Source organism: Amia ocellicauda, chromosome 23, assembly GCF_036373705.1.
Source record: "Amia ocellicauda isolate fAmiCal2 chromosome 23, fAmiCal2.hap1, whole genome shotgun sequence".
NCBI lineage: Eukaryota > Metazoa > Chordata > Actinopteri > Amiiformes > Amiidae > Amia > Amia ocellicauda.
Window position 1 is genome coordinate 7,259,969 of NC_089872.1, and position 23,495 is coordinate 7,283,463.

The 23,495-nt window shown below is 41.5% G+C and overlaps 2 protein-coding genes across 2 annotated transcripts; both read left to right on the top strand.

Moving 5' to 3' along the window:
• The first annotated feature begins 10,106 nt into the window (after positions 1-10,106).
• LOC136719264 (sulfotransferase 6B1) lies at positions 10,107-14,902 on the top strand. The gene is made up of 7 exons (XM_066697138.1): positions 10,107-10,375; positions 11,148-11,275; positions 11,692-11,781; positions 12,470-12,596; positions 13,610-13,704; positions 13,887-14,043; positions 14,251-14,902. The coding sequence occupies exons 1-7, from the start codon at positions 10,183-10,185 to the stop codon at positions 14,376-14,378; spliced, it is 918 nt and encodes a 305-aa protein (XP_066553235.1). The 5' UTR covers positions 10,107-10,182; the 3' UTR covers positions 14,379-14,902.
• A 1,551-nt stretch (positions 14,903-16,453) lies between these two features.
• LOC136719265 (sulfotransferase 6B1-like) lies at positions 16,454-22,383 on the top strand. The gene is made up of 7 exons (XM_066697139.1): positions 16,454-16,720; positions 17,037-17,164; positions 19,182-19,271; positions 20,693-20,819; positions 21,316-21,410; positions 21,608-21,764; positions 21,941-22,383. The coding sequence occupies exons 1-7, from the start codon at positions 16,528-16,530 to the stop codon at positions 22,066-22,068; spliced, it is 918 nt and encodes a 305-aa protein (XP_066553236.1). The 5' UTR covers positions 16,454-16,527; the 3' UTR covers positions 22,069-22,383.
• Positions 22,384-23,495: the final 1,112 nt, after the last annotated feature.

The window sequence follows — 23,495 nt, forward strand, 5'->3', positions numbered from 1 at the left end:
CCACCCCAACACCATCCACATGATCAACACCGAGATCTCTCGGGGATGTGCTCTGATGCCAAATGTACACCTGGCACACCACCCCATTCTTGGGGCCCACAGCTTGTTTGACCACGTCCATCTCCACAAGCAAGCAGTGAGCGTCTTCGCAAAGACACTCAAAGACATCGCCCTGGGCCGAAACCCAGCCAGCCCCCCACATGGCCACAGAAGGGTCTCCACATCACCCAGAACAACCCCGAGCCAATCAGGAGAGCGGCCCCTGGGAGCCCCCGCCCTCCACCTGCACACCACCTTCCCCAGCCCGGACACCGCAGACCCCAGCCTGGATACGCCCGACCACAGGACAGAAGACTCAGAGTGGAGCCCATCCAGAACATGCACAGAGCAGCCCAGCAGCACAGCCAGCGCAACTACGCAACAGCGGTCGGCAGAGTGGCCGACACCGACACCGGGGAGCTGCAGGAGATCCGACACCTCCTCAACCGACTGATGAGATAAGTGTGCATAACAAAGAAACCACTGCAGGAGGTGACTAGCTATTACCACATCTGAAAATCACCCCTGTATGTATGTTGTTATATACTGATATATATGGACATATTTTCAAAAAATTATGTAGATATATGGATGCTTACATATATGTGTATATATGTATGAGGGTATATATGTAGATATATGTGTATATATATATATATATATGTGTGTGTGTATATATGCGTATGTATATAGGAGTGTAAGTGAGGAGGGTTTTATTTTATTTTTATTTATTTTTTTCCTATTTTTACATATCACCAGTATTACTATTTATTTATTTATTTGTTTACTTTTCACCTCACACATTTCCAGATGTCTCATTCCAAAGGAGTATATAAATTGCTTAATTAGAGTAGAAAGAAATGCGATCCCTATCTATCACCATGTGGAACATCCAGGGCCTGGGCTCCTCAGTGTTTGGGCTGAAGAGCACAGACCCGGAGTTCAGAGAGAGAGTGAGAGACAAGGATGTCATCATCCTGCAAGAGACATGGTGTCGGGCAGACATGTCCAGTCACTGTCCCTCAGGCTACAGAGAGGTCATAGTGCCCTCCCTGAAGAAGCCCTCCGTCAGACACGGCAGGGACTCTGGGGGCATAATAATCTGGTACAAAGCAGAGCTCAGTGACTCCATACAGCCCACATATGTCACACATATGGCTTAAAATAAGCAAAGAAATAATTTCTGCACAAACCGATGTGTTCCTGTGCGCCGTGTATGTTCCCCCCTCAGAATCCCCATATCACAATGAGGAGATCTTCCCCAACCTCCAGACTGAGGTCTGCCACTTCCAGGCCCAGGGAAGTGTGCTGATCTGTGGGGACCTGAACGCCCGGACAGGCAGCCTGCCTGACTTCACCAGCACACAGGGAGACAGCCACATATCCTGTCCCCACTCCTGTTTGTGATTTTCATGGACAAGACGCACCCTTGGCCAACACCCACCTTGAATGTTTTCAATTTAACACCGAGAATATGGACACAGCTCTCGCTTTGAGATTAAAAGGACCGAATGGTGCACACAAGCGGCCCTGGCACCCTATACTCCCACAACACCTCCCACAAGACATCCCAGGGAACACGGTCATATGCCTTCTCCAAGTCCACAAAACACATGTAGACTGGACTAGCATACTCCCATGCCCCCTCAAATATCTGTGAAAAGACAAGGAACAGGTCCATTGTTCCACGGTCCAGACGAAATCCACATTGTTCCTCCTGAATCCGAGGTTCAACTATCGGACGAATTCTCCTCTCCAGCACTCTGGAATAGCCTTCACCAGGGAGGCTGAGGAGTGTGATCCCTCTATAGTTGGAACACACCCTCTGGTCCCCGTTCTTGAAGATGGGGACCACCACCCCAGTTTGCCAATCCAAAGGAACTGTACCCGCCTTCCATGCAACATTGAAGAGGCACGGTAGCCATGCCACCCCAACACTGTCCAGCGCTTTCAACATCTATGGACGATTCCCGTCTCCCCTTACAGCTTTACCGCTGTGGAGGCCCTCAACTGCCGCAGCAACCTCAACTACAGCGATAGATCCAATCTCACTGGAGCTATCCAGCACTGCCTGCTGCAAGGAGGGCATGTCCACTGGGTTGAGGAGTTCCTCAAAGTGTTCCTTCCACCTCTCAACAATCTCTCCAGTATTGGAAAGGGTTTCCCCACCCTTGCTGAGAACAGCTTGGGCACCGTCCCACTGTCCGCTCCTAAGGCACTGAATGGTTTGCCAGAACAACTTGATTTGCCTGAACAAGCTGTCCAATAGTCATTCTCCATGGCCTCTCCAAACTCCTCACATACCCGAGCTTTCGCTTTGGTGACCTCTATGCTGTAGCCCTCTTGGCCAGCCGGTACCGCTCAATCGACTCCGGAGACCTATACGCGAGCATCACTTGGAAGGCCTCCTTCTTTGACTTGACAGCTTCCCTCACCGCTGGTGTCCACCGGCGGGTCCTAAGGTTGCCACCTAGACAGGCACCAACCACCTTCATGCCACAGCTTGTTGCGGCCGCCTCCATAATTGAGCTCTTGAACAAGCTCCATTCAGACTCAATGTCCTTGACCTCACTTGAGATACAGGAGAAATTTGTCCAGAGGTGGGAGTTGTAATCTTCACCCACAGTATCTTCAGCCAGACGTTGCCAGCAGACCCTCACTGCTTGTTTGCATCTCCCGGGTCTATCTGGCCGGAGTCCCATTCGTTGGATCCAACTCGGCACCAAGTGGTGATCTGTTGACAGCTCTGTCCCCCTCTTCACAGCACCATAGGCTTAAGCAGTAAATCTTGTTACAGCCAATTCACATTGAAGAAACATGCATAATAGCAGAACTGAATGTATTAAGAATTGTATTTTTAGGAGAAAAATTTACATTTTTAGTCTAGTGTACATTTTCCTTAAGTGCAGCCTTTACATTTTCTTTCGATGGCTACAGTGAGCAACAGTGCAAGCTTCTTCCCAGGCACAGTACTATTGTGTTGTTAGTCTTGCTGATAGTTGGACTGGACAGTGAAAGTAACCAAAGTTACTGAACAGTCCTTGTAGTATTTCGTAAGAACTTGTTGCTGGGGGCGGGTGATCATTCAAGCTGGCAGGCAGCAGATGGCTGGAGCTGAAACAGTGTTGCAGTTTCACTGGTTGGTTTTGAGGCAGTGACTTTTGGATCCTTCTGAAGTTAAAACTGTGGCCCAATTGCATCTTTCCTGTGGATTTGTGGTCCAGTAGCTGTGAATTGAGTTTTTATTCTGTCACTGACATGATTTCCCTTGTCTCCAGACCAGTGTCAAAAAGTAGCTGAACAATTGTTGCTCTTATACAGTGGTTGGTTATCTAGGTTGTTCCAGTACTTTTTTGTAATTCAAAGACTTTACCTTTTTAACATTTGTTGGCTTGTTGTGTAGTCTCGTAAAGTTAACTTGTGTGGTCAAATTATTCAGCTTAATAAAGTGTGATCTGCAATCAACTCCTTCTTAACTGACAATGGACATAAAAAACAACATTTTCTTGCACTGATACTTGGCTAAGATGACATCCCATTGTTTCTGATGAGGTTATGTTTTGCATCTTCCAATCTCTTCTGCAGTTCTGAATGATGCTGATCACTCGTGTTGCGTACCAAATCCTGCCGTGTCGTCCTTCTGCAGTGTGTGCTCTGACTCACTTCCTTCACTGTTGCTCATGCAGCACAGACAAGACTCCAGTGAAGTGCACCAGTGGGAAGGGAGATCCCCCCCATGCAGGTGTAGCTTGCATGATAGGCTGGCCTGCTGCGTGTTTGTAGACAGGTGAGATGGCCTCGGGCCAGGTGAGTTTGCAGAAAGTGTTCTTGTTGGTTTGAGGGAATGTGGGCAGCTCTGTTTTTAGCCTCAGGAGATCTGGGATGGGTTGGAGTAGTGAAGCCAGGCCTGTATGCTTGTTGATTGCCTAGAGAACAATATTTTTGTGGGAGCTTTTGCATTTAAACAGGCTTATAAATGAACTGATCCTACTGCTGCTGTGGAGACCTCACATTTGATTCCCAGGCAGTGAATGTTGCTGTGAAACTGTAGCAGACGAGCACCTGGAGAATTCCCTGTGGGCCAATCAACCTTTGGGCTGGATACAGAATTATATATTTTTAACAAATCTATTATTTCCGGGCCCAAGCTGTTTGTCTGACTCAGTGGATATTATAGTGGGCCTGTTACCAGGCCAGATAATACATTTCATATCTTGGAGAGAACATCCGGGGCTTTCCAATGATGTATAGCCCAAATATGTCAGACTTCCCTGAGCGAATCATGACTGGCTGTAACCCATAACCCAGCCCCTTCCCTCACAAGTAGCCACGAGGTGCCGATTAAGTTTAATTAATAAAATGGGAAAACACCACAATAAAAAAACGCTAAAAAGTTAATGGAGGAAAAAGTAAAGTCCTTTTGAATGTGATACAGCAACATGTAGGAAGCTAACCAACTGATTCGGTAGTAGTGCTGCTATGGCAGCAACGTGCCGGCAACAATGCAGAAGAAGGAGACTGCAAAGTCAGGGCATCAGCTGCAACCAAACCGGTAGACAATGGGGAGCCAGGGTAGGAAGGGAGACAGAAACACAACGTCAATATTGTGCTAAATAGTTTACAGATTAAATGTTAACAAATTGATAAACATTTGTATCACTAGTGCCACAGGTGGGTATGGCACCAGCACACCTGGTTCCTGACTATACCCCACCACAATAGTTTTGGATGTGGATGGGGAACTTCAACTACCCTATATATATATTTCCACCAGGCAGGTTTGATGCTCCGCCCACACAACACACACACACAACAATGACAATGATTTATTTGATTTACAATACTAATCACTGCCAGAGCCAGCACAATAAATCTGCCTCCTGACAGCACTCAATACACAGGCAGGAAACATTAACCTAATTCCTAATTCTAAAAAGCCTTTAATCATCGAGGGCCTACACAAAATACCTACATCTAAATAAAATCTAAATTTCTTAGATAATTTCCTCATCCTAATCCTAAAACAAATACAAAAGGTTTCCCCAATGTGGCAACGTTGTGTATTAGCTGGGAATTCACTCAATCTCCTCAAGAAAGAGGAGAGGATACCAGGGCTGCTGCCAAACCAGCCAGTACACAGGTGCCTTGCTCCTACTCCCACCTCCACAGTCTCTACTTCATCTGAGTCCCCCACCACACATGTTCTGTTTAATATCAATTATACTTGAATAAAACATCTCAGAAAATATTGAATGAGCTTTGATTGGGGCCACACAATTGTATACCAGTATACACAAGCAAATATTAATCTTCTTTCTTTCACTGAAAGGGAGGCTATAGCCCAAAACGGGGAGAGGGCACAGGAGACCGCCGCAACAGACCTCAGTATAATCCGGAGTCATATTATAAAAATAAACCTTTTCTACATTTACCAAACTGTCTCAGATCACTGGTCTGCACAATTACCTCTACTTTTCCGATTGGCCAGTATATACGAAGCTTTACGGGCTCTGCTTCACTTCCCCGACCTCAAGCCATTCAGTGACTCCCTCAGTCCAACAAGCCAGTCCTGGTCCTTCATGGGATTTCACTGCCCAGTCCCAATGCTGATTTGTTGGAAACTTTCAGACTATAATCAGGAGATCTTGCTCCCTGCATACGATCTCTCCCTGTCAGGTCTCTCTGTCAGTTGCTCTCACGGTCATGAGAACTTTGATAGCGTGTGTGTGTGTGCATGGAAACAAAGTAACACTTTTTTATGTTTAAACATTTACTAAATGAAACAAAATGTAACATCCCTAACTAGACTAACATAGGAGCCAACCTGACATACTTGCCTGAACTGTTTAATAGACAGGCTCTAGGGAAAATTCAGATAATTCTTTCATCGTCATCTCCCCTCTCTTATCCGATTCAAGCTGGAAAAGATCAAGACCAATATGTATAATTATTCATACATTCCCTCAGCCATCAACTCAAAAAGTGAGTACACCTGAGTCATTTGGACGCTGGTCTGGTTTCCTAGGAAGGACGCAACAGTACAATGGCTTCGAGAGGTAGTCTGGTGTACTCTTCAGATCGAGTCACACCTACCTGTGGTGACTGTTGTGTTGACTACCTGCAAGGGAGAACGGAAATGGGTTAATGCTCTTCTGTGTTTTTTGCTAATTAGTTGTATGGGAATTATCTTTTATCATTGATTTTTAGCTTCTTTTTCATTATTTTCTTATTTCGGGTAGGGCTTTTAGTATTTTATTATCTGATTTAATTAAAGGTGGTTTTAATTCTAATCCTATTTCCAGTGCTGTAACTATCACCAAAACAGTCTTCATGCCCTGTCTGGGTTGTGGTTGTAAATTCACATTACTCTTACCTGCCGGGGAGAGAGAGAGTGGGTACAATTAGGTCCTCTGGTTTTAAAGAGGTGGTGTGGTCGCGTAGCGTGTTGCCCCTATCACCCACTAGGTGGTGACATGTACTTGCCCCTCATGATAAACTACTTTTGGAGAGGTCTATTTAGGCAGAAAACTTCATTTTAAAATTACATTCAACAGGTTAATGTTCGTTTGAAGCCCTAATATTTACATTAGCTTTTTTATTTATTCTTTTGGTCCCAGTCTAGGGGTTGAAGTGGCTGATTGGCTGGCATGCACATTAATCAATAAACTGTCTGGCATCATCTAACTGGTAGAGTTAGTTATTCAGGATTTGAGTCCCAAGGGTGAATGATTTGCAGCATGGTACAAGAAACATAATACGAAAAAGCAACAACCTACAGCATGCAATAAAATTTAAACTATAGCAAACCCATTAAGCAAACAAAGCAGACTCAAGTTGTATAAAGAGCACAATGATAAAGTACTTTTGCTATCCATAATGCAGTCCATTGAACAAGTTGATGGCTGAGGGAATGTATGAATAATTAACCAAGGTAAAATTGGTTTTATATTCACCAACAGCCATTTAAAGCCGTAAAAATAAATTTTCTGGCATAATTTTACAATCTTTGTTTTGATCAAAATTCTACTTTTGATTTAATAGAAATGTATAAAGTCAATAAAATTTACATCCTAGTTTTTAATGGTTAGTGCCACTAGATAGCAGAGGGGTTCACATACACCACATGGTGCAAATCACATGTATAAATCCAGCCCCAAAGCCAAAAAGTTAAAGGTACCGTCCGCTTCTTATACTAGTGCTTTATTTTAGAATCCACCGTCTGGTATGATTCAGTACAATTGCTCATATATATACACCGATCAGCCATAACATTATGACCAGTGACAGGTGAAGTGAATAACACTGATAATCTCTTTATCATGGCACCTGTCAGTGGGTGGGATATATTAGGCAGCAAGTGAACATTCTGTCCTCAAAATGTATTTGAAGCAGGAAAAATGGCAAGTGTAAGGATCTGAGCGACTTTGATAAGGGCCAAATTGTGATGGCTAGATGACTGGGTCAGAGCATCTCCAAAACTGCAGCTCTTGTGGGGTGTTCCTGGTCTGCAGTGGTCAGTACCTATCAAAAGTGGTCCAAGGAAGGAAAAACGGTGAACTGGCGACAGGGTCATGGGCGGCCAAGGCTGATTGATGCACGTGGGGAGCGAAGGCTGGCCCGTGTGGTCCGATCCAACAGACGAGCTACTGTAGCTCAAATTGCTGAAAAAGTTAATGCTGGTTCAGAACACACAGTGCATTGCAGTTTGTTGCGTATGGGGCTGCATAGCCGCAGACCAGTCAGGGTGCCCATGCTGACCCCTGTCCACTGCCGAAAGCGCCTACAATGTGAGCATCAGAACTGGACCATGGAGCAATCGAAAAAGGTGGCCTGGTCTGATGAATCACAAATTCAAGGTGTTGACTTGGCTTCCAAATTCCCCAGATCTCAATCCAATCGAGCATCTGTGGGATGTGCTGGCCAAACAAGTCCGATCTATGGAGGCCCCACCTTGCAACTTACAGGACTTAAAGGATCTGCTGCTAACGTCTTGGTGCCAGATACCACAACACACCTTCGGAGGTCTAGTGGAGTCCATGCCTCGACGGGTCAGGGCTGTTTTGATGGCAAAAGGGGGACCTACACAATATTAGGCAGGTGATCATAATGTTATGGCTGATCGGTGTATATATTATGGTTCACTTTTAGTTTTCCTCATCTCCACTGTGGAATGTGCATGGTGATCCTCTTGGTTGTCTTGGTCCTGTTGATCCATCACCCTGTCCTTCGTCCTTGGTCAGGCCTGACCCCTTTGGCCCATAGGCTTTTTTCTGTGATCTAATTCAATATGACTGATGATGCAGACTTTCTGCCAGGCCCCTTCTGAATGGAATACAACAGACTCGTTAGAACTTCGACTAGACTCCCTTCTGGGACAACTACACGCTCTCTATTAAATCAAAACTAAAATTTTGATTCAATAAATCATGTCTAGTTTGTTTCTGTGACAATCACTGAATTAGTTATTGATTTTTATGGTCTTCAATGCAATATTTTTAACTTAATGTATTCCTATTAAATCAAAAGTAGAATTTTGATTCAAAACAAAGGCTGTAAAAGTATGCTAGACACTTTTAGAATAGATTGCATCCATTTTTATGTTTCTATGACAATTACTGAATTAGTTATTGATTTTTACAGCTTGAATTGGCTATTGGTGAATGAATGTCTGAATATAAAACCTATTTAACCTCCATGAATATTTATACCTATTGATCTTGATCTTAGGCAGCCTGAATCGAATTCCAGAGGGGAGGGTAATAAACTCGAAATGTAGGGAATGTTCACCATCTGAGAGAATTACCTGAGCTTTCCCTAGAGCCTGTCTATAACAGTTCAGGCTATATGCCAGATTGACGCCTATGACTGAGAGACCGAGAGGCTTCTGGATGCTGTAATAGATTTAAATTGATTGATGTTATCCTGTTACTGTCAATCTTATATATTGCAAAATTATGAATTGCCTCTCCAAGTTATCATGCATAAGCAAAAGGAGTTATAACACCCTAGCATACCTTGATCGTCACCTTGAAAGCAACAACAATTAATAATGATGATAATAATAATGTAAGAAAAACTGAATACATTTTTACCCATGAGTTTCTACGGTTATTTGACCTTTTATTTAAAGAAAAAATGTTAATCAATTAATTAACGTTTAAATTTAAAATTATTAACATTCCTATTAGCTTGCACAATATTGATGTGTATCGACATCCCTCCTAGCCCTGGCTCCCCATTCCCTACCACTTCGGCTGCACCTGCAGCCCTGCCTTTGCTGTCGCTTCTCCTTTTGCCAATTCTCTAGACGTTGCTGACATAGCACCACTACTACCAAATCAGTCAGTTAGCTTCCTACATGTTGCTGCATTTGCATTTTTTATTGTGGTATGTTCCCATATATTTTTTTTATTAAATTGAATCAACGTCTTGTGGCTAGTTTGCTGTCAGTGGGAGGGGGTGTGAGTGAGGGAAGGGGCAAGGCTATGCGTTGCAGACAGTCATGTTTTGCTCAGGAAAGTCTGACGTATTCGGGCAATACTTCATTGGAAAACCCCAAATGATCTCTGTGAGATATTAAATGTATTATTCCTGGCCAGTAACGGCCCCATTATAATAATAGTGGGCCTGTGCAGTTGAATGGCCTGGGCTGGGAGATAATATATATGTATTTAAAAAAAAAAAAAAAAAGACCACAGGTTGACTGGCACACTTGTAATTCTCCCGCCGCTCCAGATGGCCAGTCCGCTACTGACCACCAGCCAGTTAAAGAAAATGACAGGACATGTGAACCCCTATATTTTATATAAAATATGCATGCTAATTAACATCCGGTTCTTTGTTTTCTGTGGCAAGCCCTTGTGAAATTTAAAATCAGAGCAAGGACCTCCCCCCTGAAACAAGAGAAGTACTCAACCTGTATGGTTTTCCTTAAAATCAGGGATAGAATTCCCAGATAGATTGATTATGTGTGTTGCAAAACAGTATAGTCCTGCTTGTCATGCAACCTTTGGTTGGGAGGGTGGAGCTTCCCTTCCCACATGGCTCCTCACTGTTCAGACAGTTGCATATAAAAAGTGTAAGGAAGGGAAGGCAGAGGACACAGAATACAGAAGGCAGAATGCTTACACTACAGCACAAAACATGAGTAACCCATTTGTAAAAGAAATGAAGGCAAGGCTGGAAGTGGCCAAAAATATGATGGATAAAGACAAAGTCTTCAGGATCAATGGAATATTATATCCCACCCTCGTGGTCAAACCAGAGAATTTCAATGCAATGGAGACTTTTGAGGCTAGGGAAGATGACATAATGCTAGCAACCTATCCAAAATGTGGTAACTACAACTCTTTTTCTACTTTCTTTTGTTGTCAATTATACTGATTACATTGTGAAAACTGCACAATACTGTAGCGATCTGGGTCTGTATATGTGTAAGTACTGCAATCTGTAACTGTCTTCTACATGTTGGGGGTGGGTTGTTCAATGTTATTGATGTTAGTTAGTGGGAAATATTGTACATTCCGAAGTCATGTGGGAGTGCCGTGATAGAGCTAGTCAGTCACAGGGCACATGGGCATAAATTGGAGTGTAAAACATGTTTGCTTTACCTCCAACTCCCTCCTATCATTTGAAAAATGCATTTGCCACATGCAAAAAGAAGAGAGGGACAGTCTCATGGCGGTCCCCTGAGAATGAGATTAAAATTCCTCATGCTGCACCAAAAGCCTGGGCAGACTGATGGGGAGATCTTCAGAGAGCTCTGGGAAACTATTAAATTGGCCCTCCCGAGCAAAGTGCCATTGATGAACCCCAGCTAGAAGAAGGTATTGCACCGGCGAGACGGACCCAGAAACAGCAGATGGCAGTGACGAACTCACAATACAGAGAGCCCCTGTCAGTTATCGATCCTTGCAATGAGAAATTAATTCCATCGACTTTGCCCTCCAGTCACTCACAGCACATGGTCTGAAAGTGTGTTTGGCACTAAGCTGTGCTCTGGAGCCATAGGAGTCGATCTAATGATTCGCTGACCATCTTACCCTGCAGAATTGGGAAGGCGATTCCCAGTTGCATTGCTGTCTCATGACTTCCTTCTCTCTTGCCAGGGTTTAACTGGATGGTAGGGATGCTGCGTAAAATTGCTGCAGCTGCTAAAAACAGTGCAGGTGACAATCCAGACAAGTGGCCTCCCTTTCATCCCTTATTGGAAGGCATTCATCCAGAAAAATACCAGGCAAGTATAACGGAAAAACATATACATAATCATTAACAAAATAAATGTTATTTTCAATATGTTATAGTTTACTTTAACCGATTCCTTGTTGGTTTCTTGGTTGGTTCTTGGATTAAATCAGACTGGGTTTTGGTTTCAGTGATCCCAGTTCAGCTGGTTGTCATTTCCTGATCTGGGTATTATATATTGCTGAATAATTAACTGCTTTAGTATCACTGTGGGGCAGAGTTGAGAAGGTGCAGGCTGTGCAGGAAGCGAAGCGAAGGGAGTACATGTTATGGAAGTGTAATGGGGCTCATTAGGTACATGAGCTTGTTACAGGTGACTTAACACCTCTGTAAAACAGTACAGTGATATTGTCGTTGGATGTGTCATTTGGCCTGCTAACATTTACAACAGCATTATTTTTATTTCAGTCTATAAATGAGGCTCCTTCTCCAAGACTTCTAGGAACACACATGCACCCCGACAACATACCGTCTTCCTTTGCTGAGAAGAATACAAAGGTAGGTGAAGGAATTGCCATATTTGAATATATGGTAGATGATGTTTGAACCTCATGTTTCATATAACACCATTAGCCACTGTTATGGACATTTTATTCTGTAATCCATCCATTTATTTGACATGAAACTATATATGGTAGAAATTAACCTCACCATGTATTTTGAAAACACACACACTCCTATGTATTGTGGTGAAGTGTGTGTACTGGTGACACCAGTGATATATGCCTGTTCAAAGCCCTATTCCCTTTACGAGCCCTGCAGTACCAATATAAAGAAAATCACCTCCCCAATTACACTGGGAGGGGCGGGGGTGGAAGAGTAAGGCAGAGAGGAGCCATAGCTGTAACATTGCTATGTGTATAGAGATCCATAATGTGGAACTGTGAGAGAATGTGAAACCATACACAATGTCATAGAATATACATAGGCCAAGGCCTGTAGTAAAGTCCCTGGTGTAGTGTATGGTTTCACATTCACTCACAGTTGCAAGCTATAGATATCTCTATATCCACAGAAATGACCACCACAGTAAGCATGGAATGGTCAGGCATTTTTCTGAACAATAAATTAGATATACTTTGAGGGGGCCTTCTTGACTTGCAATGAATCTGCTCCTGAGACACTGAGATTCTTGCACTACCAGACAGGTTGTATGGTTCTGCACATGTTCTATTTCTTTCTGCAGATTCTCCTGGTGTTGCGCAACCCTAAAGACACTATAGTCTCTTACTTCCACTTCACCAACAAAAACCCTGTTCTGCCAACTGCTGAGTCCTGGGACAAGTTCTTTGCAGATTTCATGAGTGGAGAAGGTAGCAGGAGAAAGTCGAGCTTTTATCTGTAAAAACCGTAGATGGGTACTCTCCCAAAACTTAATGGAGCTGGCCAATTATGATGTTTCCCACATTAACTTCCCCAAGTTCACTCCAGATTTCAAACTTCTCCCACTTTGTCTCTTTCTCCTGGCCCTTTGTTCACAGTTTCCCTTATTATTGGTTTATTGATCCTTGTTCTCCAATCAATTAGCTCACCTGTCCTCTGTTTCTCTGACTCATTACCACACCTGTCTCTTGTTTCCTTGCTTCACCTGTTCCCTGTATATATACCCCTTTGTTTCCTTTGCTCTTTGCGAAGTCTTGCTTACTCTCCATAGTTGGATTTCTGAGTGTTTTTGCTGATTGAGCTCACTGTATTCCTGACCTATCTTCCTCTCTGTGAGCCTGTTCTTCAGATTCTCTACTCTGTGTTATTTGGTTGATCCCATGACTCTCTGCTTGTCCACAGAACTTGATTCTTGCCTTGCCTTTGTTGTACTGTTTTGTCGGCTCCAGACGCTTGCTAGTTCTTACCCTTCCTCTTTCACCTCCACACCTGGGTTCATTGCCCTGGCCACGAAATGTCTGACAGCAATAAGCCAGATACATTCTTATCAAATAAGAATAGTAAAATATTCACTTAAATAGGAAGACAAGTTTTGTCAGTGGGAAAATGTTCTAACATTTGGTTACTGCAAATGAAGGTGGCCAAGCAGTGTCTGGATAGCAATCCATGAGCCTCTAGGACCCCCATATTTTTCAGTTTTGTTTTGTTTCTTCCATAGTTTCAAAAGTGTGGCTCACTCTCTCTCAGCACTTTTCTGTAGTATACCAGTTGGGAATATTGAAACTCCCTAAATGTATCAGTCTCCTAAAATCACTGCCTTGTCTTTGCACTGTGTACACTGTGAAGCTACCAAACCCAATAGGAAGTCACTCAGTTCATCAATTAATCTACAATTATGTAGAAATGCAATCCGTTTTTGTAGACCTCTTATTTTTTGTTACAGTTTTTTGGGGCTCTTATTTTGACCATGCCCTTTCTTGGGAGAAGCACATAGACAATCCTAATATCATGTTTGTGACTTATGAAGACCTGAAAGAGGTAAGACTGGATCTCAAGTTTAGATGTGTTCAATGTGTAACATTCTTTTCCATAAAACAGGATATTTTAACAGATTTTTTCAGCATTTGACTGACTTTCCACTGTAACGTTCATGAGACTTTCTTTGTCTGGACAGGGAAAAACAGTCCTTTACATGAAATCTGTCTTTGTCTTCTATTCAGAACCTGAGTGAAGAAATCAAGCAGATTGCCAAATTCTTCAATTTCACCCTGAGTGAGGAGCAGATCAACACTATTGCTCAAGAGAGCACTTTCACAGTCATGAAAGAAAATTCCGAGAACTCACATGGCCCGTTGAGCAATGTGTACTTCAGGAGAGGTATGAAGAAATGACAGAGTATATCTTGACCTGTAAAACATTACATCATGATTGTATTTGGATTAGACAAACTGTAAATCGGATTCTGTTGGGTCATTAACTATTGGGCACCAACAGCTTCTCCCTGTCACACCTCCTTTGCAGTTTTAATATAAATGTGTGTTTGATAAAGAACAGTAACAACTAGACTGTTATTCTCCTTAACAGGGGAAGTGGGAGACTGGAAAAATCACTTCAGCGAAGACCAGAGTAAAGAGATGGATGCTAGGTTTGAGAAGTGCCTTGCAGGAACCAAGATAGGGGCCAGACTGAAGTATGATATATACTGCCAGTAGAGGACACAGCTGCAGCAGTTTCAAGGGAAAGGACAACAAGGGATGCCTTGGGAGATCAAGGAATGGAAACTGGAGGGAAACCTATGAAATCAGTGCCTTCTCAAGACAAATTCATAAATCCTTACTATACTATAATACTGTCACAGTGATTGTGTCTTGTATATCTTTTCTGTTTTAAGTAACATGAAGTGTCTTATTCTTGAGCTCAATTTTAACAACTGAATGTGAGACCACAAATCAGAATTTAAGGACTTAATCAACAGTAAGGATTTAAATTCAGTTGTATGATTAATATACGATGCAGACTATATAGTTTCTTTTTTTTTTGTATGATATTTTGATATGAAATCAGACTTTTTATAATATGAATTGCATTTTATGGAGGTCAAAAATGTATTTCCTTAAGAATGAGAAAAACAAGATGACAACTTGAAAATTGTATGTACTGAATCCAAAGTATCTGTCTTTTCAAAAGACCTTTATCATGCTTAAGAAAACTAAATTAAAAGGCTCAACATTTTGAAGGGGGGGGGGGGTGGTTACATTTTTGTAAATATTTTAACCATTTCATGTTTATTTCCTCCCCAATATTAACCGATATCAAAATTCAAACTAATATTTTGAAATCATTTTTGTGGAGAAAAGATGGCTTGTTCTACCATCTAGTGTGCATTGTTCTTCATTGCAGCCTTTCCGTTTAGCTGAATGGCTGTCGAGCAACAGTGAGAGCTTCTTCTCTGTAATGTACTGTTTTGACACATAGCTTATAGTTTGCTGCCCAGGGACCATACAGATTAAGACAGCTGGAGTCTGTTTTGTTTCCCAGGCATAACGTGAGTGTTGCTGTGAACTCCCTAAGCCCTGTGGTATTTCATATCAAAACAGCATCAATCATAAATAAGACCACAAATCTACCATTATCTCTTCAGTTACAAAAGCCTTTGACTATAGTGCATGGGTAGATTTAGGAGTGCTGTACTTGTGTGTGTGTGTGTGTGTGTGTGTGTGTAGGTGTGTAGTTATTCTACCACAACCAACAAGTTCTTCTTAAGAGCTGTTTATACAGTGTTCAAACATGTAAGACTGACCGTGCTTATTTTGACATGTCAAACAACCACAGTGGAGCACTTCCAAAATAATCCACTGGTTTGGTAATAGATGCACAAGGAGGCTTAACCCTATGTGCTCCATGAAACAGATCTGTAGCCGTAAAATGTCACACAACGTAATATTTACAGGAATGTTCACAAGGAGTTGTTCTTTCATAAATACACTTGTCTTGTTACATTGCCTCCTGTAATGAAACAGGACCACCCTCAGTTTCCTATTAAAAGTATTAAAACCTAAATCCTGACAACATTAGACATGTATATAATTAATGTCTTGTTGTAATACTTACACTGTGGGCAGAAGCTGTTGCCAGATTGTGACACCAACAACTTTTTCAACATGTTATTTGTGTTGATCATTTTGAAATGTAACCTTAACTCTCTTAATAACTCTCACTGCTTTTCTTTGCATAGCTGAACAGCCAACTACACAAAAAGCTTCCTAATAAAAGTTAATACACCATAGACATTAGCAGCACAATTTTGAAACAAAAACAAAATATACTGTTAATTGAACTATGACTGTTACACAAAAGTGTGAAGCTTGTTTCACATAAAGCTAATAATTATGTCCATCGATTTATACATTCAAGTTGATTAATTAAAAACAAATACAATATCTTTTGCTGTGTCTTCTCTGCTCAGCTGTGTTGCAAGGTAAGGAAGTTGATTAAAAAGGAAAATGCTTCAGTGTACAGGGAGCTGCCATATCACTATTGCCCTGTTGTAACTCCAGAAGCACATCTCCAATCCCAGGAACATTTAAAATCAGAGCAAGGACCTCTTCCTGAAACAAGAGATGCACTCAACACATACGGTTTTCCTTAAAATCAGGGCAAAGGGCTAGAACTCCGGTCTAGATTCATTGCGTGCATTGCAAACCAGGAAAGTCCTGCTTCTCACGCAAGCTTTGGCAGGGTGGGAGGAGCTTCCCTTCTCACACTGCACCTCACTGTTCAGCCAGTACTCCAGCTGCATATGAAGAGTGGAAAGAAGGCTGAAGACACATAATACAGGAGGCTTATACTGCAGCACAAAACATGAGCACCACATTTGACAAAGTAATGAAGGAGAGGCTGGAAGAAGCCAAAAACATGACAGAGAAAGACAAGCTCTACAGGTTCAATGGAATATTATATCCCATAATCCTGTGTAAACCAGAGAATTTAAAAGCAATGGAGACTTTTGAGGCTAGGGAAGATGACATAATGCTAGCAGCCTATCCAAAATGTGGTAAGTACAACTCTCTTGCTACTTTTTTTTTGTTGTTGTTGTCAATTATACTGATTACATAGTGAAAACCTGCACAATACTTTGCACAAACATCTGGCTCAAACAAACAAACATGTTAAATCAAGATGAGATGAGAAATTAATGCTACCAGCTCTGCCTCCAGACTCTCATGGCACATGGGCTGAAGTTTTCATTGGCACTAAGCTGTGCTGTGGAGCCATGGGATCTAATGACTCGCTGACCATCTTACCCTGCAGAATTGGGAAGGCGATCCACAGTCGCATTACTGTCTAATGACTTCCTGCTCTATCACCAGGGTTTAACTGGATGGTTGGGATGATGCGTAAAATTGCTGCGGCTGCTGAAAACAGTGCAGATGACAATCCAGACAAGCAGCCTGCCATGCCTCCCATATTGGAATTCATTAATCCAGAAAAATACCAGGTTAGTATAACGGTCAAACAAATATAATAATTTTAAAAACCATCGAATTTAACAGAAATACTTTTTCTTTTCAATATGTTATAGAATAATATTCCTTCCGTTACGAAAAAGGTTTAGTTGCAGAAACACACTGGCAAGATTGCAGATACATTGAAGCAACCCAAAAAGGTTGCAAGAATGTATCTACCTAGGTAGCAGCAAGGTTGCAGATAGCTACAAACTTGCTGTATGTGAACAGAAAGCTTGCAAAGAAGATTCTGGTTGATATGTTAGCAGGAAGGTAGCAGAAACTGACCTGGGCCTGGACCTGTTTACGTCATTAGGAAACAATTTAAGTGCCAGCATTGATCCTTAATTGCTGATAAGTTATATATTATTTTGATAGCAGCAATTCAATTCTAGTTAGATTCAAATTGTGATTGTAAATGTGTTGATTTCAGCAATTTAATTAAATAATAGAATGTTCACTGTTTACTGAATTTTAAAATGATGCATTTTAAAAGAAAGCAAACAGCTATAGTTAGCTATAATATTTATATAATTGTAACCTTTAACCTTCAACTTTGTTTGCATACAACTTGTGTTCAAATAAGGTCTTAAAAGAAATAGTCTCTACTTTGTAGCATCAAGTAAACCTGAGAACAGCAATACATATAATGAAATGAATACCCTCCTCCCCTGCAATACACACACACATAATTTAGTTTATATATATATATATATATATATATATATATATATATATATATACACTCACCTAAAGGATTATTAGGAACACCTGTTCAATTTCTCATTAATGCAATTATCTAACCAACCAATCACATGGCAGTTGCTTCGATGCATTTAGGGGTGTGGTCCTGGTCAAGACAATCTCCTGAACTCCAAACTGAATGTCTGAATGGGAAAGAAAGGTGATTTAAGCAATTTTGAGTGTGGCATGGTTGTTGGTGCCAGAATTTGGCGTAAACAGAATGAGAACATGGATCCATCATGCCTTGTTACCACTGTGCAGGCTGGTGGTGGTGGTGTAATGGTGTGGGGGATGTTTTCTTGGCACACTTTAGGCCCCTTAGTGCCAATTGGGCATCGTTTAAATGCCATGGCCTACCTGAGCATTGTTTCTGACCATGTCCATCCCTTTATGACCACCATGTACCCATCCTCTGATGGCTACTTCCAGCAGGATAATGCACCATGTCACAAAGGTCGAATCATTTCAAATTGGTTTCTTGAACATGACAATGAGTTCACTGTACTAAACTGGCCCCCACAGTCACCAGATCTCAACCCAATAGAGCATCTTTGGGATGTGGTGGAACGGGAGCTTCGTGCCCTGGCTGTGCATCCCACAAATCTCCATCAACTGCAAGATGCTATCCTATCAATATGGGCCAACATTTCTAAAGAATGCTTTCAGCACCTTGTTGAATCAATGCCACATAGAATTAAGGCAGTTCTGAAGGCGAAAGGGGGTCAAACACAGTATTAGTATGGTGTTCCTAATAATCCTTTAGGTGAGTGTGTGTGTGTGTGTATATATATATATATATATATATATATATATATATATATAGAGAGAGAGAGAGAGAGAGAGAGAGAGAGAAAATGAGAGAGTGAGTGTTTCAGTGTTCTCAGTATTCTCAGACATACAGATAGTATGTTTTAGCAGATGTGTAGAGCAGATGTTGGGATGTTGGATGATTAGGGACTGGGTGGTCCTCTCCTCAGTGGGTGGGTCTTTCTGTCACTGTGGTGTCAGAGTTGAGAAGGCCCAGACTCAGGAGGAAAGAGAGTGATGAGGGAGTACATGTTATGAAAGGCACAATATAAATGCTTTTTTTTTTTTGGTAAAACTATCTGGCTGGCCTGTGTATTACTAAAGAAAGAACAGGCCGATTTGTTTACTTGAGTTTTTAATGTTGGTGATGACTCTGAGGTAGTTATATATTTATATATAGTTGTTGGATGTGTAGTTTGGCCTGCTAACATTTGCAACAGCACTCTTTTTACATTCCAGTCTATAAATGAAGCTCCTTCCCCAAGACTTGTAGGAACACACATGCACCCAGACAACATACCGGCTTCCTTTGCTGAGAAGAAAACAAAGGTAGGTGAAGGAATTGTCACAAACCCATATTTGAATATATAGATGATGATGTTTGAACCTCATATGTTTCATATACCACAATTAGCCACTGTTATGGACATTTTATTCTGTTATCTATCCATTTATTTTACATAATAGATGTTAGAAATTAACCTTACCATGTATTCTGAACACACACATATTGTGGTGAAGTGTGATCAAGTGATACAAGGGAGGTATGTCAGTCCATGCCTGTCCAAAGCCCTGTTCCCCTATGAGGCCTGCAATACCAGTATTAAGCTCTGTAGGGGGCCTCAGTGTGTAGAAAATCACCTCCCCAATCATTCATCATACAACTCACCTGTTGTCAAACATAGGTGTGGTCAGTTAGCCTTATAAAAAGGCTAAAAATATAAAAATCCATATTGTGGAACTGTGAGAAAATGTGAAGCCATGGATTATACCACAAAGATATTGTTATGCTTTTGTGATTGGCTGTTTGTTTTTTCGCTGGGAAGGAACAGATATAAAATGAATGAGCGGGACTGTGAGGAGAGACATTTTCTATTGTGCTACTTCTTTTCTGTCTTCTTCTGAGTTTGTAGTGAGAGTGGTATTAAGCATTATCCCTATTTTGCTACTTTTCTATGCATAAAATAAAAAGCTACTATATCGCTAAGCTGGCTGAGTCTGTTCCTCTGTGTCCACTGCTGGCAAAAGCAAGCTGCTGGTCTTCAACCAACCTTTGGTGATCTACGAGACTCAAGCAGCGACCTACCTCAAATAAGCCAGGGAGTAAGCGGGCTGAAATGGAGGGGCAGGCGGTAACAATATATATAGGCTAAGGCCTGTATTAAAGTGCCTGGCATAGTGTATGTTTTCAAAGTCACACAAAGTTCCAACCTATAGATAAGTCCCTTGGCCTATTTATCTTTGTGGTATAATCCTCATGGTAGTGTATGGTTTTACCTTCACTCGATGGATAACATATGGATATCTCTATATCCACAAAAATGACCAACACAGTAAGCATGGAATGGAATGGCACTTTCTTGGACAATACAATAGATACACACTGCACAAAATACAAGTCTTATCAAGTATATTTATCTTGTTTCCAGGCTAAAAAGTCTAACCATCCTTAAAATAAGATACATTTCCTTAACAAGCAACATAATAACACTTGTTTCTAAGAAAATATGCCTTGAATATGTTGTATTTTGTACTTGCAGATTTTTCCACTTATTTCAAGCAAATTTCAAGCAAAAATTGCTTAAAATAAGTGAAAAAATCTGCCAATGGAACAAGACAAAACAAGACAAAAGTGCAGTGCACTTTGAAGGGGCCTTCTTGACTTGCAATGAATCTGCTTCTGAGACACTGAGATTCTTGCACTACCAGACGGGTTGTATGGTTCTGCACATGTTCTATTTCTTCTGCAGATTCTCGTGGTGTTGCGCAACCCTAAAGACACTGTGGTCTCTTTCTTCCACTTCACCAACAAAAACCCTATTCTGCCAACTGCTGAGTCCTGGGACAAGTTCTTTGCAGATTTCATGAGTGGAGAAGGTAACAGGAGAAAGTCAAATTTTTATATGTAAACATAGTAGATGGGCACTCACCCAACGCTTAATGGAGCTGGGCAATAAGGCAGATGTATTCTTATAAAATAAGAAAGCAACATTTTTCACTTTATTTTTGGTTAGGAAGGTAAGTTTTGTCAGTGAGAAAAAATGAAGGCAGGCTAGCGGTGACTGGATAGCAATCCATGAGTCTCTAGGACACACATATTTTTAGTTTTGTTTAGAACTTTTATCCTTTAGTATTTTTCCAGGGTTTCAAAAGTGTATCTCACTTTCTCAGTCCCCTTCTGCAGTTCACCAGTTGAGAATATTGAAATTCCCCAAATGGTCTCCTCAAATCACTGCCTTGTCTTTGGTCTATGTCAAGTACATTGTGAAGCTACCGAACTCAGCAGCAAGTTTGCCAGTTAGTCTATTACTGTGTAGAAATACAATCAGTTGTTGTAGACCTTTATTAGAACATCTTCATTTTCTATTTACAGTTCCTTGTGGCTCTTACTTTGACCATGCCCTTTCTTGGGAGAAGCGCAAAGACAATCCCAATATCATGTTTGTGACTTATGAAGACCTGAAGGAGGTAAGACTGGATCTTAAGTTTAGATGTGTTCAAAGTGATAACTTACACTTGTAACATTCTTTGGAAACATGGCTGGAATGTTGTTGTGGTGAGATCTTTTCAGTATCTTCAGTCCAGACTTTCTTTGTCTGCAGAGGGAAAAACAATACTGTTCTTTATGTGAAATCTATACTTGTGTGTCTTTGTCTTCTATTCAGAACCTGAGTGACGAACTCAAGCAGATTGCCAAATTCTTCAATTTCACCCTGAGTGAGGAGCAGGTCAACACTATTGCTCAAGAGAGCACTTTCACAGCCATGAAAGAAAGGTCCAAGCACACACACGGCCAGATGGGCAATGTGATCTTCAGGAAAGGTATGTGGAAGTAATCGATATGCCTTGATCTATAAATCATTATATCGTGATTGTATTTGGATTAGAGAAACAGTCATTAACTATTATGCACCAACAGTCTCTTGCCTTTGCTGTTTTTATATAAATGCATGTTTCATAAAGAACAGTAACAACTAGACTGTTATTTTCCTTAACAGGGGAAGTGGGAGACTGGAAAAATCACTTCAGCGAAGACCAGAGTAAAGAGATGGATGCTAGGTTTGAGAAGTGCCTTGCAGGAACCAAGATAGGGGCCAGACTGAAGTATGATATATACTGCCAGTAGAGGACACAGCTGCAGCAGTTTCAAGGGAAACAACAATAAGGGACGCCTTGGGAGACCAAGGTCTGGAAAGCTATAGGAAAACCTACATAATCAGTGCCTAAAGACAAAGTCATAAATCCTTGTACTGTAATGCTGTCACAGTGATTGTGTCTTATATAATATTTTTTTTATAGTTAGAGTTTGTAACCAATAGTAAGAATTTAAATTCATTTTTATCATTAGTATACTTTTTATGCAGGCTGTATAATGTTTATTTTCTTGTATGATATTTCAACATTAAATATAAATAAATAAATAAACAATTTAAGAATTGGAGTCCAGAAATTTACTTCCTAAGATGTTTTGGGAGCCAAGGATTCTATCTTTGTTTAGAATTTATATACATTCTTAAAAAAAAATCCCAAGTATGTTTTCTATTCAAAAGACCTTTGATGCTTAAGATTGTTTTTAAATGCTCAGCATTTTGAGGGGGGGGGGGGGTTAAAAGGTTAAATATTTGAACCATTTAACATTTATTTCCTCCCCCAAGAGAAGTGGACAGATTTGAGGTAGATAATAGTAAAGTAAAGGTAGTAAATAATCTTATTTGTCAGAAATCATTGCTTAATTATTTGTCTTATGTTGTGATGACTGGTTTCGTCACAGTGCAGCAGTCTGGCAGGCAGGCCGCACACACCTTCAACAAGCCATACACCGGCAAAAGGTGGATCAGCACCGACGTTCAGCTCCCCAATACCTACCTGGACAAGAGGTATGGCTTTCCACATGGGACATAAAGCTTAAACTCCCCTCTAAGAAATTAAGTCCTCTGTATATTGGTCCCTTTCCAATCCTGCGCCAAACAAACCCAGTTTCATATCGCTTAAAACTCCCCTCTCATTATCAGATCTCCCACACCTTTCATGTTTCTTTATTAAAACCTGCTGTATCTGAACCTGGGCAGTCCATCAGTTCTACAGATACCTCTCAGCTGGCACCTCCTCCTCCCTTGGATCTGGATGACGGTCCAGCCTATGCTGTACGCTCCCTGCTCCATTCTTGTCATTGCGGAGTCCGTCTCCAGTACATTGTGGATTGGGAGGGGTATGGTCCAGAAGAACGCTCCTGGGTTCCTGCTGCGGACATTCTGGATCCATTCCTGATAGCCGCCTTCCACCAAGATCACCCTGGAGACCCTGCACCCAGACTTCACAGTCATCCCCGTCGTCATCGGTCTGTGGCGCCCAGAGCTGCTCCATTGGGTGAGGGGTACTGTCATGCCCACAAGCATCATCCCCACATCCACCGCTAGATGCCGCCCCTGTCCCAGTTTTCCCTTCTGTTCTCCTTGCCTTGTGTGTGAAATTATTATATTGGGGTTAATACATAGCCTGTGTAATCCAGGACAGCTTGAGTATGTTAGTATTGATAATGAGAGTTACAGAATT